This window comes from Emydura macquarii, unplaced genomic scaffold (genome assembly GCF_026122565.2).
Source record: "Emydura macquarii macquarii isolate MOO-44397 ecotype Brisbane River unplaced genomic scaffold, CSIRO-AGI_Emac_v2 contig_18, whole genome shotgun sequence".
Lineage (NCBI taxonomy): Eukaryota > Metazoa > Chordata > Testudines > Chelidae > Emydura > Emydura macquarii.
The window spans coordinates 10,364,227-10,382,554 of record NW_027130155.1 but is presented as its reverse complement, the minus strand read 5'-3'; the positions used below and the strand labels follow the sequence as shown (position 1 = coordinate 10,382,554).

The 18,328-nt window shown below is 40.7% G+C and overlaps 1 protein-coding gene across 4 annotated transcripts in view; it reads right to left on the bottom strand.

Moving 5' to 3' along the window:
• The window catches only part of TRIP12 (thyroid hormone receptor interactor 12), a 155,245-nt gene that overhangs the window by 110,894 nt on the left and 26,023 nt on the right, over positions 1–18,328 (bottom strand). For all 4 annotated transcript variants that reach the window (XM_067558547.1, XM_067558615.1, XM_067558676.1 and 1 more), the window contains exon 2: positions 3,282–3,428. In XM_067558547.1, the coding sequence (XP_067414648.1) occupies positions 3,282–3,379 (98 nt within the window). In that variant the 5' untranslated portion in view covers positions 3,380–3,428. The remainder of the gene's footprint in view (positions 1–3,281; positions 3,429–18,328) is intronic.

Below are 18,328 nucleotides of genomic sequence, written 5' to 3'. Positions count from 1 at the left end.
CCTTAGTAAACTCAAAAATCTATAACTGGATTAAGAAGTGAGAGCCAGATAACCAAAAAAAGAAAGCAGAAGGTATTCTTGAACTCTTTTGTATTGATATAAAGCTTCCACATGAATTAGACTTCCACACTTGCTCTGATCAGAGTGCTGGAATGGCATGGAAAATGCTTTAACAAACTGGAATAATCCCAAGAGCAGAAGTCTGATTTTGTGTAAGGGCTGGTCTACACTACGAAGTTCAGTTGCCTTAACTACATCACTCAGGGCTGTGAAAAATTTTATGCCCTGTGCTATGTCATTAAGCCAACCTGAAGCCTGGTGCAGACACTGCTATATCCACAGAAGATTTCTTCCATTGACACAGGTACTGCCTTCTGTCCCCGTAATAAGTGTCGACACCGCAGCAGTGCAGTTTCTAGCATATACATAACCATGATCTTATCCAATATTTAACAGGTAGTAACAGGCTATACCAGAAATGAGGTTTGTTTTGGTTAATAGTGCCCATCACTGTAATAGAGTATTTAAATCTCATGTTGACCCTCAATATTAGATAATGCTTTATTTACCTTTATACACCAGTTTAACTTTGAGCCCAACATGAAATCTGAAAAACAAAGTTACTCCCTACTGATCATGCAACAGAAAGAAGTAGAAACTCAGCTACTTGGCCCATGAGACCTAGATTTCCCCAAATTACTTATGGAATAACCCCAGTTGAAGTTACTGCATTTGGTTAGGAGGCTCAGACAGTTAACTGAGGGAATCAAGTGGTTATCTTAACAGAGTATTTACTGGACAATGGATTTGAGGTCTTATTTTTTATTCTCCAGGAACTGCAGTTTGCTAATATCACCTTGCCTTTGTGAACATAGTAGGGCTGTTTTCCTGGGCTTAAGAAGCCTACCTGAAGAAGTCATATGACAAGAGCATAGAGAAACTGATCTTACTATCACTGAAAAAAGAACTTTATACCCAAAGCTACCCTCCCTGCTTCACTGTCGAGTTTCAACCTACAACCTACTTCTGTTTCCTTTATGCCTTGTTTCCTACTGCATTTAAACAAGTATACAACTTCGTCTTCCACGGAGTCCAATATCAAAAACCAATTATAGATATGGAAGAGTTGTTGGTTTTGCCACTACTACAGTTCTGCTCAGCTTTGGGACTGAGGAGGTTTTTATTTAGTAGGCTCATCAAGTCTCAGAGATAGATGTCTATCCTTCAGGTTTAGTACTCAGCTCTCTCAGTTTTTCCCAGTACTATTACTAGTAGGGACACCCTACATTTCAGCTGGCTTTCAGGAGCAGCTGAAAAGGCTATCTTCTGTGCCAGATATTTTGATTAGATTGATTTTATATGCTCTCATATCCAGCTATGGTCAGGAGATATGAGCTGGTGTTCAATGTTTCTCCTCATCCAGTTTTATCAGGACAGGTTAAGTGTGAGCAAATAAAGGCACATTCCAATAGTTGAAGAAAGCGCAAGACCACAGAATTGGTGTCATTTTCACATCCTCCAAGCAGGGTTGCTAACTGGTAAATTTTTATCCTAAAGTTGACAGCATTGTGCTGATCTGTCCACTCAAAATCAACTCAACTGCTTTTACTCCTGTGGACTAATGTAAGGTTGCCCTACAATTCATCAGCACTAAAAAGCAGCATTTGGAGATCTGTCAGCAATCTGACCTGTTAATCCATTCTGAGGGGAAGGAAAAAGTTATTTTCCTCTCAGGAGTTTGTTTGCTAAGTCTAAATTACAAGTGCTCTCAGGTACTATTTCTGGAATTTCAGAAGGAGAAAAGATGCTTACATGGTTGAAATAAAAAATTGGACTTCAGTCCAGTGGCATATGAGACAACAACATGATTGGACTGGAGGGTGGCATTCCAAAAATCCCTGCAAGGTGGACTTTAGTGGAACTGAGAGTCCCAAGTGTTGAAATGTAGAATACAATCAAGGATTTGGGTATGGAACCTCCAAGGGGTCACAGTTGTGGTTGGTTTTCCATTTAGAGAAATGGATTTTCCTCATGACCAGCTTTTCACTTCGCTGCAGGATCGATCACATTTCTACAGGGAAGTCAGTGGCACTCGACCACCCAGCATCCAGGTTGTTGGATGTAGTGATTTCTGGGCTGGATGAATATTTCTAGACAGTATGGAGCTATTATGTCTGGAATTAGTACAGTAGGCTGAATAGACCTATTAGCCAGGAGTTGTCAGTCAGGGTCAGTTGTCAATATCAGTGTGTTTGCATATAACTCTGGTATTCAACAACATGTGGAAATGCATACATGAGATCTTAATCCCAAAGCATTAAAAAAAACTCCAAGGATCCTGGACTAATGTCTCCGTTGAAGCAAGAGACTGGATTCTAAGGGCTGGTTCACACTTCCCGTGCGATTCGGCGGCAGTCGACAGGAGTTACACAAACTTCACAGAGTAGTTTGCGTAACTGTCGTCGACTGCTCTGCTTCCCTTCTGCACGCTGTTCTCACTGTGCTGAGACGACGGGAACAGCGTTCCTGTTGGCTCAGCGCTACTTGAGGGGGTGGACTTACTCAGACTTCCAAGACAGATCGATCTGGCGGCGGCAAATGCCTCGACTATCAAAGAACACTTTTCCTGTGTGCACAGCACAAGACAGTTGTCCTCGTTAGTCAGTTGTGTTGTCATCTCTTAAATACAAAAGGTGTTTTGAGAAACTAATAAAGTGGCCAAATATCTAATTTGAAACCAAGTAAGACTCATCACACAATAAAATCCTTTGACACTGCACAAGCAGTTGTTTTCACTTGCTAAAAAGAGAAAAATGATGTCAGTCACTTGTCCTATTGAAAGGAGTCAGTTAACTTGAACTTGTGTGTACACTGCCTACCTACTGTGATGGGGATATGTGAATAAATCCCTTTTCTGGGATAGTCTGGATGGATGATTTTTTTGGGAGTTCATATTCACTTTTGGGTTGCGTGGTTCAGGAGAACAATTATGTATTTCCACATTAGAACCACTATGTCTAGATTTCATTCTAATTGGAAGATGTATAAACCAGTTTACATATTTTACACTTCACCTGATCATTTCAGCCTACAATAGCATTGCAATTGTAATTTGAGGGGGAAAAACCACATTCATTGTCACAGCAATTCCAGTTATTAGGACAACAGAATTTGAAGAAAGACTTTGATTGTATAGCATTAAGTCATGCTGTATTTACATACTAAATATGCTTTTTGTTCAGAATTTCCTCACATATAATTGTACATAACTATTATCATACCTTCCTCCTACTGTGTCGTCTTGTGGTTGGGCCCCGGCAGTGTTCCTCTGTGAACGTCGCAGTGACCCCCCTGGATTGTTATTAGGCCGGTTGGACATTGGCACCTCTCTCCTGAAGGGACATACCCTTTCTAGACACTACCATTCACTGTAAGGGGAAAAAAAAAAAAGTCAATACAGTCAGATCAGACACAGATATGGAAGGAGGATTCCTGAAGATACAACATGTTCATCTCCAATAATACGCTACATGTTGAGTAAGAAAAATGTCTTCATAGAATGGACTGCTTAAGTCTGCTCCAAGTCAAGTGATACTCTAAAAGGGTAACATCATTACTGCTCAGGATGTAATAGTTACATTTAGTCAACATGACATTCTATATTAGAGTTATTTTCTAGAAAAGAACTTTTTTTTTGGTGATGCTTTCACAGAAAGAGCTAGGATAAGGATTGTTCAAAAACCCACAGCATTAGTAAATGTATTTAGGGAGAAATGCATTTTAGCGGTACCGCCATGCACTATTAAGGTAACAACTGAAAACCAGTGTTCAAGAAATTGTACACTTCCTTATAGAAGGAAGTGGCACAGTTCTATTGCTGCCAATTTCTGGGAGAAGGGATGCATAAGATTAAAGTGAGAAGAGAGATGCTTTACAAGTACAGTAGTTTAAAATGTCAGACACTGTAGTCAGATTTATGTAACCTCTGCATACGTGTGTGATTCATATATGACCATTCAAGACCCAGCCATGAGTCAGAAATTCTTGTTCAGAGATGATGAAATCTGATCTGTTTTTAAAGTTGTTGGGAGCACAGGATTTACAATTGCTATAGAGAAAGTTACCTTATACTAAAACAAGTACATAATGCCTTTATACTTCTTGCTCTTGGGAAGCTTACAACATTCTCACCACCATCTTGTGAATCTCTAAACCCTGCTTTGCCAATGACCTCAGAGAAAAATCCCATACTGCCCTGCCAACGTCCTTCGACAGAAAGGTATTTCAAGCTTCACGCTTGCTCAGTTCCTAAGCAGAGAAAGAGGACTCTCTTCACTGTGCCAAATTATGCTATTTTGTGTTTATGTAGACAAGCCGATAACAACTGAACTGTAGCCAGAAAACCTATTTTACTTATGACTCCATCCATTATTTTAAAAATCAAAAGGGGATTTGCAGGTAAAACAGCTGCAAGAAAAAAAAAAAAAAAAAGAAAAAAAAAAAAACCATAGCATTACTTATATGAAAACTAGAAGGAGAACAGGAAAACTGGATAAGATCCAAAGTATCACAACTTTGAACCACCATTTGGACTGTAGTATCTGTTAAAACAGATAAAAAAACCCTTAAACTATCCCTACTTTAGTAAGCTCAAGTTTTCAGAGTTGAGTGCAGAAGCATAGTTTCACACTTAGCACAGCCACTGAAATCACTTTAAAAGCTGAAGTGTTTTCATATTCATCAGAGATATTTTGAATAGCAGATATCCAAAACCAACACTCTAGATTATTAAAGGTAGAGTTATGCAGGTCATTCCAACATTAGTCCTTGTGGATCTGATTGATTCATTAGATCATATCAATGTTCCCAGCACCCTCATACGCTTTTGCCTTCTCTACTTTAGGGTACAGCCACTGTTCACAGGGATTTGTAAGCTCTAGATTTCTATATTGCATTGTAATGTGATCACAACCCTAGGCTAGTGGAAGACTGATGCTAGATATTCTTAGCTGTTAGCACAGCTGCAGCATACCACAGTGTGTCTATATAACTCAGACTGGGATTAGATTTAGGCACGGGACTCCTACATTGTTCCCTAGCACACAGAACAAGAGATTTCATTCAAGAGAACCACCACACTGATTTCTTCAAAAGCACCAGCACCACAGACTAATGCCAACTAATCTTTCATTTGGAGCATTTGCCAAGACACAGTATATCAACTAATGTGCAAGTTTTCCACAAGCATGTCTCTGATGTGCTCTCCCTCCCCTGCAAAAAAACCCACCACAGATGTGAGATCTTCTTCATGGGAGAGACTGTATAAGATTTCTAGCTACAGGATTAATGGTGATGGCTGCCTATGCACTAAAGTATATTTTATCCACAGGCATTTCCTTATCACTATCTACTTGCATCCAGAGTAAAAATTTTCCCTACAGGAAAAATCTAGTGAAATTAAAGTGCATAAGATTCCTCCAACGTCAACTAGAGGCAAGGCTACTGGAGATCTAGACTGCAGGATCTCAAGAGAAATGGAATAGACTTATGTAAGACACTAGCAGGTGGTTCCATTATGTTTTTTCTTGTAAGTGAGCAAGTAGTATTGCCGACTCTGGTGGTCCCATCTCCTCTTCCCCAAAGTGACAGGATTTTGGTGGAAGCTAGACTTGGGCCAGTTTTTCAATGACACGAGAAGCTTCAATCCTCTAGAGAATTTAAGCCTTCTGACGGATTGCTTGCCTGCTCCACCTCCTGGGTGGCTTAACCAATCAAAGCTGCTGTAGGCAGAGCTCTTGTGCTTTCCCTCAGCAACCCAAAGGCATTCTCACAGGAGGGGGAAGAGAAAGAAGGGAGCTATTCTGCTTCCTCCTCTACTCCTGTAAGCAACATGAGCAGACAGTTCCTCTATCCCTTTTCCCTCCGCACCTGTAATACCCAGCCTGGGAATGGGGAGCAGGGGGTGAAGACCTGCACAGCCTAATCTGGAAGATGGAGAGGGGAGCTTGCTGCAACCTGCACCCTGGTCTGGGAGTGGAGGTGAGGGGACTAGGAACACAAGAAGATCAGAGGTGAGGTTGAGAGAATGAGCTGATGAGAGTTGGGGCATAACTGCTAGGTAGGAGATGAGCAGATGCGGGGCAAGAGCTTCTTCAGAAGGGCTGAGAATAACCTTAACCCAATAAGTTTGGGAGAGTGGGCAACAAATGAGTCTCGTACAGGAGATGGGCAGGGGGAATTACAAAAATCGTGCGCCACCCCCATCCACTAGTTTGACTCCCTGGAAAAAAAAAATTGATCTCTTGAGGTTCGCAATATAGGTATTGACTCTTAAAATGTGTTATTGGCAATTTTAGTTATGCCCAAGTTTTGTTGTTTGTTTGTTTTGTTTTTTTAAGGAGAGCCATCTTCTAGGAGAAGGAACAGCAACAGGAGGAGTGTTTGTGCTCTATCCTTGAGCTAGTGTCAATTCCTGAAGTGGAGTTGCTTTTCTGGGAATCGGGCAATGATGCTGGGCCGAGGTTCCTGGAAGAAGCAATTGCACTGAAAACAGTCTCACCATCTCATTCAAAGACTTGTTTTTATTCTCTCTCTCTCTCTCTCACTCTCACACACACACACACACACACACACACACACACAAATTACTCCTTCACCAGAAACTGACTTGCAAGGGCCCAGATTTCTGCTAGGCAGAGGGACAATGCTGAGGTATAGGCAGGTGTGTTCTAGCAGTTATTGCATGGGACAAAGTCTGGAGACCTGTGCTCTGCTACAACTATCACTCAATCACTGCATGACATTGGACAAGTCAATCTGTTCATTTTCCCATCTGTAAAATGGATTTTATATTGACACTGAAGTGCTTAGATATCCCCAGATAAAGACATCTGAGGATCTGGATCTTAAGGTGCCTAACTACCATTGTTCTGTGCCTAAATGCCCAGCATTAGCTGTATTTGCAGCAGCTGGACCACTGCTATCACTAATGTAATGCATCTCAGGTGGATTAAAAGAATACCCACTAACAATGTGCCTCAGATGAGATATGCTGTGCAAAGACAACCCTGAAGAGTGACTATGCCTGACTGCTGGCTTTACTCATGTCTGTCAGGCAGAACTTGATCTCACCACTGACCTTCCCCCTTTACCTGCAGTTGGGAGTGGTAATCTTTGACAGACTAAGAAGAACAGTGCTTATATGTTGCTGAACTGCCACCTAGGCAGTTTATGAAAGGCCAGAAAAGATCTTGGAGACCATACATACCTGTGCACCTATCAAGTCTAAGAGTAAGCAAAACAGATGGTACTGCTCTGTAGTGTTTGCCAGCAAGTTTCACCAGTACTGCTCCTGGACAAGATCTGGTGTCCATGGGGGCATGACAAACCCAACCATCACGACCAGTTTAAAGCCTCGATGGGAATTATGATTACCACTGGACTACACAAGCAGTTTCTATTTACCGCTGACATATGGCCAAACAGAGCTAGGTTTTTCAACTGATGCTAGCAAGCTGCCAGCAGAGCTCTCCAATTATCACTGTGAATAAGGCTGACTCAAGACCATGGTTAGCAATCAGGCCACTTCATTCTACCATCAAGTGTACAGCGAGACTATTACTTACCAGAAGGCCATGATCTCCAAAGTTAACCTCTTTACAAGTTTAGAGAAGGGAGAGATTTAAAGAGACTAATTTCCCTTTAGGCTATACTAAGTAACAAATGGTTTCCTTTCTCCAACTGGTGGAAAGGGCAAGCCATATAGGAAGCATGATAAATATTTTTTTCTTTGCTGGTGAAGTGTTTAGGGGATATTCTGGGGAACACCAACATTTGTACAGTTTAGCACGGAAAAAAAGGGGGATTTCGTATCAAGTGACATGCCTTCCCTTCCCAGTTACTGTGCTTAACACTGTGGTTGAGCTATTGCAGCTGGAACAAACTGTTATAGAAGTATTTCTAACCCCCAGATCACAAGGATTATTTTTAAAATCCTTAATTAGTTCTACTGTCATAGAAACAGGAGAGCCCATTTCCAGTCAGTGCAATGGCAGAAATTCAAACTCCCAGACACTCAATCTAGTTTATACAGCGGCAAAACTCATCTTGAGAAACTGGTTTGAAGCAGATAGACAATGTCTTAGTGTCAACATGAAAAAGCAATTTTAAACACAGAAATTGTATAGATTTATTATGCAAGCATCTTTAATATTAGAATAAGCCTGAAGTGCCATGGGAAGACAGACAAAACATGCTAACTCAGGTTAATCAAAGCTATGTAACACAGAAATATGTCACTATACCAAATTAGTTCTGCAGTTTAAAGACTTACTTTGTTTTTTGAAATTCATCATTTTGTTTCAAGGAAGGAATTACAAACACTTCAGTAATCTGCCAACTAAGTGACAATAGCAAAATATGCAGATACAACACTACACAATTCACTGTGCTCACAGTATTGAGCATCCAATTTCAATAATTGAATTGTGTTCATTTAGGTTTCATAGATGCAGATGAAATGACTGTTTTAATACAGCATTTAATTATTAAAAGTAGACATTCAAGGCAAGTCCTCCCTTCAAATTTGACTGTTAGCAGCAAAATTGTACTTGCATTTTTATTATTAGTGTGCAGTAAATTGTTAATAAGCTGACAGGTGATCAACTAGAAAAATTGTGTTCAAACATCAAAGTCTGCTTTAAGGACAAAATCTTTAAGACCTCAACTGTAACCTAACTAACTAGAACAAATTTACTAATTTTAGAATTTTTTTTAACTGAATAACGCATAAAATGGTTTTGCAGGGTCCACATACATTATCTCAACAATATCTATGTAATTCAAGTATTCAGTATACTGAAAAAAAGCTAGCAGACCCCCCTCCCCTCCCAAACACTCTATGACAGTCAAACCCGGAGTTCCCTTTCAAACAAACAAAGCCACAAATAAAAACTTCAGCAGGTTAAATTATGCCTGACACCTATACAGCTTCGTTTTGTGCAACAGGTCTGAACATACATAATGACCGCACATTAACAATTGCTTATTATATTCCATTTCAAAAAAGAATATACATCCAACTTAAGGGCTTGTCTTCACATACAGCTCTACAGTGGCACAGCTGCACTGGTACAGCTGTGCCACTGTAGGGCTTTATTTAAGATACTATTACTGTGAAATAAGAGCTTCTCCCAGGGGTGTAGTTAATCCAACTCCCCAAGAGGCGGTAGCTATGTAGAGGGGAGACGCTCTCCCTTGACATAGCGCTGTCTTCACTGCGGTTAGGTCGGTACAACTACATCGCCCGGGATATGGATTTTTCACACCTCCGAGCAGCATAGCTATACTGATACAGGTTGTAGTGTAGATCTGGTCTCCGTCTCTTAGCTGTGATGACTGTGCAGTGACAGGAGAATGCAGTGGGGGAAATTCACTATTTTAGTCATTAAAGCAAGCAAAGAAGTGATTACAGGGGAACATATCCTCAAAATTGTCTGGATTTTTTTCTTCTCCCCCCCCCCCCCCCCCCCTTTTTTTTTTTTTTTTTTAAATAAAGCCAAACCAGTGGAGGTTGCTTCTGGTCACATGACACAAAGGAAAGTTTCATACTTCTAAATATTTAATTGTAAGTGAACTGTAGTTTAGGAAAGAAGTTTCACAGCACTTGACTTCATACAACCTTAAGAGAGAGTGCATGCAAGATTACATATTCTAAAAACCTTAACTCCATCCTGCATGCAATCTACCCATTATATACTTATTACAGGGATTCTAATACACCTTCAATGTTAACTATGTTAGATCAACTGTACTGACAGATTGTTTCTCTCAAAAGAAGCGTAAAAAACCAAGCCAACCTGAAACTACTAAATAGTAACTTTTCATCTCAACTTGGAAAAGTCTGATACTTCTTAAAAAGTGCTCTGCTTCTGGAACCAGTAGTTTTTGTGATGGACATATTTTCTTGTCTCCATACAGCTTTGATACTGACAGATAGTAACTTTCACCCATTATCCCCTACTAAAAAGTGAAAATGAGGTATCCTCCACATAGCCTAATCCCTCATCCCTTCTTAAGGCACACCATTGGCTTTTCCCAAGCCCAGACTCCCAAAAGGAACAACTTCAAAGCCACTTCTCTCCGCTTCCCAACCAAGCAAAGCAGAAATCTTCAAGTTTCAAAAGTAGAAGACACAAAAACAGTTGCCCTGATCCTTGAAGAGGTCAGGGGGCACAAACCACCACATAAGTGAGCCTCAAGTGCCAGTTTTTACTACTTCTAGTGGAAAGATTTTTTCCTTCCTACTCAAGTCTTGAGAGAAAAAAGCACAGGAGATGCCATTTTGTCTTCAGACTTGTTTCTAGCCTGACACAGAGTGAGTCACATATAGAGCCCTAGAGTGAAGACTTTAGGTTTTTACGCTCTATTATTTTGGTTAATCCAAAATAAGTTTGTTTAGATGAGGTATTTTCTCCCTTGTTAAAAGGTTAGGTAGGAGGGTAGAAGCAGCTGCCACCTGCTATGGAATTTATAGCAGAGACTGTTGCTACAAGTGGGGCTCAAAACTAGGGGATATAGAACAGGTGTAGGCTGCAGACTGAATGGAGATTAGGGACTAGAGGTCCAGGAACCACTAGTACCTTAGGTGGAGAGGCACATTTGAGGGAAGAGGGGTGGGGGAGAGGGGGCGGTGGAGTAGGGAGAGAAGATTAACTAAAGCCAGAAGCCTTGACAAGAGAAGCTTCCTTATTTTGTCTAGACTTCCTTGCAGCAGAATAGGGTATTGTATGAAGTTGTTGGCCTTCTCGCATCCTTTTGCTTCCTAGCCCTTAACCACCTAAGTGACAGAGGAACCCATCTAATCACTGATGTCTTTTGGGTGTAAGAGCCTAGTAGAGTAAGTCCTTCCCAATTCTCAAGCTCATGTAGATATCAGCCATGTCCTGCACCTTCTCCAGAGGGACAGACTCATTGCACATTACTGAGTTATAATGGTAGCTGCACACTCATGAGTAGGTAGAGTCTGTCCTAAGATAAGGCTTTGTTCGTTTTCTTTTACATATGGGACCAAAAGTGAGTTCGCACACCAACAGCCAAACCACTGTCAAGGTTTGATTTTGTTTTTGTTTAAACTAGGCATCACATCAAGAAGGTATTTAAGGAAACAAAGAAGGATAATGAGGAAGCTTTGTGGAGGTTTACAAGGAGCTCCTCCCAAACATGAAGGACAACAAGGGAGAAAACACAGAGGCGCTTGTTTGAAAGTTTAAGCAAAGAGGTGATGGAGGCTGGCATCACTGAGATCAATTGGTGGGAGTAGACATTAATGAATAAGAGAATGCAAGAGAGATTAATTGGTAGAGTTGGGATAGGACATGCAGGACCCTGAAAGTGAAAACGAGTAGCTTATGTTTGACCTAATAAAAGGAGAGCTGGTGGAGGTATGCAAAGAGCAATGACATTGTCAAAATGACAGGCTAGGAGAATAGTCTGTGAAGCAGCATTCTGAATGGATGAGTAGGACAAGAATACCTTTCTCAAGGCCAGAGAAAAAGGGATGTTGCAGTAATCAAGATGCAAAAATGAGGGCTGGATGAGTTTTAGTTGTGTGGATGCACAGGAAAGACCATGTCTTAGAAGCGTTATGCAGAAAAAAAATCTGCAAGACTTAAACTGGATAACAGGAGCTAGTCAAAAAGGTGACAACCTAGAGAGGTCCTAGTCAAGATGACACCCACATTACAGGCCTGAGCAACAGACAGTATGGCAACGTCCACAGTGATTAAGAAAGAAGGTAATGGAAAGGACTTAGGGCAGGGGGGAATTAAGCGCTCTGTTTTAGCCAGGTTGAGCATGAGTGACTGCTTAGACATCACAAGGACATGTAAGAGAAAAACAGTTTTTTAGTTTGTGCAGAAGAAAACAGGTATGGAGTAGAAAGGTAGATCTGCAAGTTCTTAGCATAGAGACAGTACTGAATGTGTTTGCGGATTAGATTACCCATGTGTAGAGGGTAGGGTGACCAGATGTCCTGATTTTACAGGGAGAGTCCAGATGTTTGGGGCTCTCTCTTATATAAGTGCCCCCCACTGCCTGTCCTGATTTTTCACTCTTGCCATCTGGTCACCCTAGTAGAGGGAGAGGAACAGAGCCCTGTAGAACCCCCACAGAGCTGGGAGTGATGAGGAGGATTTTCTGATCAACATGCTGAAGGAGCATTAGAGAGGCCAGAATGCTGAAAGTCAATGGAGGACAGAGTTTTAAGAAAAGCATGGTTAATAGCTGAAGGCAGCTGATTGAGCTTTGGCTAGGAAGAAGTCATTTTACAGAAAGCGATTTCAGCGGAGTGCAAGGGGTAGAAGCCAGAGAGAAGAGGAATTGCAGATAGCAATGTAAACAGTGCAGTAAATGTGCATAGAGATGAAAAGAAGAAGGAAAATTGTTGGAGGCGAGTAGGATCCAGGGTGGTGCGTTTTTTTTAGGATTGAAGCAACCAGAGCGTGTGTAAATTGTGAAGGAGGAGCCAGAGGAAGGTGAAAGGTTAAGGAGAAACGTAAGGGAAAGAATGAAAATAGGTATGAGAGAGATCAGGAGATGGGCCAGGATCATTGGGAGTGAAGTTGTTAGAAGAGAGAGCAGATGAGACTTCTCCCTTTATGACAGAGGAACAAAGGAGAGAGTCGAGGAAGAGGAAGGAAACAATGTCATTTTCTCTTGAAAGTAATCTGAAAAAATCAAGTAGGGGTTTGAGGAGTTAGTCAAAAGGCGTGACTAGACAACTGGGTTTCAATTATGTTGGTAGAACTTAGGGGGTGGGGGGACGGAGGGGGGCGGGGGGCGGAGATCAAACTTGTGATGAAGGAAGTCAGCCTCATCATGGGATGCTGCAGAGCATCTCTGGCAGAAATAAATGAGTTGGAGTGGAGAAAGTGAATGTTGGGGTAAGCCAGGCTGGAGATTGGCAGAAGAGACCTTGCAACGTGAGAAAAGGGCAAAAAGAATGAAGCATGGAAACAACCACCTTATCGGTGAAAGAAATGGAAGAGAAAATAGGGAGGAAAGGGCTAAGAGCAGACAAGTCATCAATATTGATGGACCAGAAGTCACAGAAACACCAAGTAACAGGATGTGAAAGGATGGGGGCTGATGGGTAATGCTAACGATCAGTTAGAGGATGGCCATGCGGAGGGGGGAAATGAAAGAGCAGTGCTTGGTGAAAACAAAAAGTCAAATGAATGTCTGTTTTGATGAGTGAGAAAGATGAACCAGCAGTGCAACTCAAATGGAAAGATGACAGAGGAAACATGCAGCTATAGGATTGGATAAGTCAAACATTGAAGGTAATATCACAGAAGTTGAATATGGGAGATTGAGGAGAGAGAGAGAGTCAGGAGCTGAAATCAGAAAGGAAGGCTCATTGGAAGCTGGGTGGATGATGGATATCAACATGGAGAATAAGGAGAGGAAAGAAGAGTGATGCAGTGCTGTTCAAAAAAAGAGAAAGTGGGAAGGGGGAAGGAAGGAAGGAAGGGTTGGAAGCAGACGGAAAAAAGAAAGAGGACTAAGCCCCTCAACTACCACCACCACCGTCTGCTCTAGAGCAAAGAGGGGGAGAAAAGAAAAAAAAACAAACAGTTTTACACTGCTTTTAGGGCCACATTAAAGTAGGGTAAGGACCTTTCTGCTGTTTATAAGAAAAAAGAAAAAAAAAAAAAAGACCAAAAGTCATGCAATCTCATACAAATGTAGATTAATTATGAGACATAATACTGACATACCACAAGTTTATTTGAAATTATGTTCTCACTTATAGTTTAAAATTTTACATTTTTGGAAGCTAGTCTTATAAACTATTTATGGAGATTCCAACATAAGAAAGGAGCTGGGATTTGTAAGAAGCAAATCCTTGAACAAGTTATTTAAGCATCCTTAACCTAATACAACCAGCCTTTTAAGAGCACCTGTTAGTTTGAGGTAATATCTTCCATATAAAAGGGTGGAGTTTTACCAGGGCATCTCCTGACCTGGATTGACTGGGAGGAGTTTCCTGTTTGCTAGTACAAACTTTTCAAACTGTTTTCAACAGCAAATTGAATATATTGACATTGGAAGTTATTGCAGATTTTTCTTCAAAGTCTTTCAACTGTTTGATAGTGTGCTAGAATGAATTCCCATGTACACCACACTAGTAATCTGTATACAAGTAGTTTATACTTTGAGAAATATTTCTACTAGTTGTAGGGACAGTTTGTGTTAAATAATCAGTAAACCTGTCAAGTCCAGAATAAAACTTCACAATTGTAAGACTACTAAAAGAACAGTAACCTAAATAATTGTTTAATCAACTAATATTCAGTAGCATTAGAACTAGTTCTTATTAATCTGTTCAGGTAATTTCCATTTGCAAAAAAAGAGCCTAGCTTCAGAAAACAATGCTCACGCAAGTATTCAAGCCATCTGAGTGGCATGAAAGCCTTTTTTCAAAAGAATACTACACTCTCTAAGCTTTGAGTCCAGAAGCTAAGTCAATAGTCTTTAGTAATTTTGCCTACCTTGGAAACTGCAGAGAACCAGCTTGGCTTAAGGCAAGTAGTACTCTGTCATGCAGCCATGTCACCTAGGAAAATTCCTCTGCCAATCAGGTACACTTCCAGCTGAGTAAGATAGAATTCTTTTGCATTTGAACCTTGCTGTTCCCTGTTAGGAAGCTGCTAGACGCAGGAGCAGAGGCATAAGCAGACATTTATGCTCTAAAACAAAAACTATAGTAGGTAATTTCAGAGTTACACTAATGCGACCACCAATTCAGCTGAACTGTGTTAGCAGCAGTGGAAACTCTAGTATAGATGTTTCTTGGCCATTTTTTCCTCCATGCAAGTTAGAATGTGCTTGGAGGTAACAGAAAAGTTTTCTGCTCCAGAGAGGTGTAACCAAGTATTTTGTAAGCAGCAACAACTTCTGCCTAGGGCTCTGCTATTCCTTCCTATAGCTAGCAACACCAGAGTTGGAAGCCAAAAAAAAAAAAAAAAAATGTATGCATACTCAGAAAGGAAAAGCAGAAGAGAGAGGAGGGAATACTAGCCTTTTACTCTCTTTTAGTATGTATTCTGACTACAACAGCAGTAGCCTACCAGCCAAGGCCAATAAATGAGGTACCCCCACCAATCAACCATGAGAGAAGAGAGGCTAGCATGCTGGCTTCATATAAAGAAACTGTTTAGTAGCTCCACTGCTGCACCCCCTTCTCCCCTCATTTCTACTGCTGCCCTGCCTAGCCAATAGAAGTCACGTTAGGTTTACTTTTCTGGCTAATAGGTACCAGTTTCTCAAACCTTGCCTCCTTCCTTCAGCATCTTTATTGCATTAGTTTGTAACTAATGGGTTACTCCTCTCTGAGGAAGCTAATCATGGCTTAATATTTTGGCATCCTTCTCACATTTATGTTTGCTTCTTCCATATTCCATTCAGATGAGATTACAGGCTCAACGAAAAAGTACATGGCCTATACTGGAGTCAGATGGTCCTATGGCTCTGACCTCGGACACAAAGTCAACCATGTTTAAAATAGCTTATCTGAATGGCCGTTATCTGGCAAGGCACTGAGCTAACTAATTAAGAACAAGAAAGATCAACACTCCGCCAGACTCTTCAAAGGGGTCTAGACATTTCTTCCATGCACATTTATCAAGTAGAATGCCTTCAGGAGATCCCTATCTAACCCCACATTTCCCACAAAAAGCACTGAGAGCCTATTAGGCTAAAAGCAACTCTTCTCTGGGCCCTTTTCCATACTCCATAAAATCCCCATTTCATCCCATCAAGCTAGAAGAGAGCAAATACAACCCAATTCCAAAATTCCTCAGAGCCATAAACTCAGTTCAACACTATTAGTAATAACAAGGGATTTACATTCCTTATTTTGTCGCATCAACAGTGGATATGTAAACTTTATATTACTGGCCACTACACCAATCTGTTTTATTAGTGGTATGCAAAGCATATCACATTCACTTTGTCTGCTCAAGTTCAACCCAGGTTGGTAGGGGTTAATGCACACTATCTGATGCATTTTGTGAGCTACCAAGTGAGTTCAGCCTAGCTCTTAGTGAAGATTAATCCACAAAAAGCCAGACTACAATTGCTCTCCTTATTAGGGTACCCCTAAGCCAATGGCTAAATGGACATAATGAACGAACTACATTCTCTCCCCTCAAGGTTGTCACTCCAAGTCAGAATGAAGATACATCAGTGGAGCGAGTAAACCTTGAATTACAAGTCTGAGACAAATTTATTCAGTAGCTAGAGAGAGGACTTCTCAGTTGCCTTTAAGACACTTTGTATGAAATGGTATATGTGTATGTTTATTTCTGTAAACGCTTAAAAGCACATTCATACTGCAGTAACATGTAGATGCCTCAGCTAGGTTTGGACCCCATTGTTCTAGGTACTGTACAAATGTAATGTTCTATACGGTCACCCCCCAAAGCTTACAATCTTAAAGGAAACATGTGGATGAGACAAATATGTGAACAGTTCTTCATTAGGAGCAATCAACTCACTACATACCTACTAGTTATCAGGTTTCAGTTTACTTACAAGGTGAGTTTTGAGAAAGGATTTAGGAGGCTAAAGGACTTTACAGATTTGGACTAGAAAGCTTTTTCCATCTCATAAGGGGCAGCATAGGAGAAATGCTTGTTGGTGAAGTGGAGAATCTACTTTTGACTCTAGCTTCGATCACCTGAATGAAGGAAGAAGTTGACTGAGCTAAATTAGGGTGGATAGGTAAGGCAGGACAATGTTAAGAGTTTTGAAAATAAGGACCACTTTTTTGATCAGTAGAAGAGCCAATGGGGACTTAATGGAATAATCTAGTCAGACAGTTTGAAGATTAGTTTAGCAGCATTCTAAAAATCAACTAGATGAGCATATTGGTCCCTTCTGACCTTAGAGTCTATGAACTTGAGGGGGGATGTTTAGAGACAACTAAAATAATCAAGATGTCAAAATGATCAGGGCTTGGACAGGAGTTTTCACAGCACAGCGACAGAAGGTCAGATCTTACAGATGTGTGCAGGAAGACGCAATAATTAAACACGAGCTGGATGTGTGGATCAAGATAGGGCAGAGTCAAAAGTGAAACCAAGATTACAAGCTTGAGCAACAGTAAGGATGGTAGAGTCATGTACCCATGAAAGAAGGGGAGGGAAAGGAGATCAGGAGCTTGGTTTTTGCAATGTTAAGTTTCAGTTGGTGACTGTCTAGTCAGGAGAATATGCCAGAAGGGTTTTAATTTAAAAAAAAAAAAAAAAAAAAACCACCAACATAATATCTAAGAGCTCTACGGGCTCTTGCCATAACTTAATGGGAATTTTGTTGTGGGTTAGGGGTGAACTGAATCAGCTCTCCAAGTTATGCAAAGATAAACCTGTCTTAGATTAAACTGGTGAACACTTAAAAAATATGCCTGATGAGAGTTTTTTATATGATAGACAGAAGAGGCCGACAGGAGAAGCAAACAATCTATCTTTTGGAATATATTTTGGACAGTCCAGTTCATCTACTATGCTGACTGGCATCAGCACACCAATAGCTAACATTGGCACCTTCCAGGACTGTTGCTTGCTGGCATTTCCTTTGCTGACAGCACCATAGCTAGAAGAAAGGCATAACCTACTGCCAATGATTTTTAGATCCAAATATTACAAGAACAAGAGACCCAAGGCTTAATACAATTTACAACATACTTGAATTAAGTTTTTCTAATTCTCGTTCATGCAGAGAAGCAGAAATCTAATTAACAGGTAAAGTTTCTATTTCTGTATCCTCACTACACTCGTGAAAACTGGATGATAAAACAATTTCAACATCAGAAAACCACAAATAGCCATAACAAGGAAAGGGACAAGTAAAAGTTCTGTTCTAGTACTATTCACTTTAGAAACCCAATTCCACAAGTATTCTCTCTCAAAAAATGAATAAGATACCTCTGCTTTACAGACATACCTGCAGATAAATGCTTCCATCCAGGAAGGAAGCCAGTGCTCGGCAGACTATTTAACTTCACTGCACAGAGCTTTCCATTGACTTAATCAGACTCTTGTATACATCTCTTACACAATTTCAGCCACAGTAGTTTAAGTGCATGCCACCTCCTTGGAAGAAGCAGACAGTTTCAGCTTTCAATAGCCCTTCCCACGTGCATAGTGGTGATAGAACAAGTGGTTGGAGGCATCAGAAGACTGGCCTCAGGATCAGTATTGTCTCCAATGTTATTCGAACAACCTACCATAAACCAGCTCTTATAAGTTGGTTTATGCAGACAACA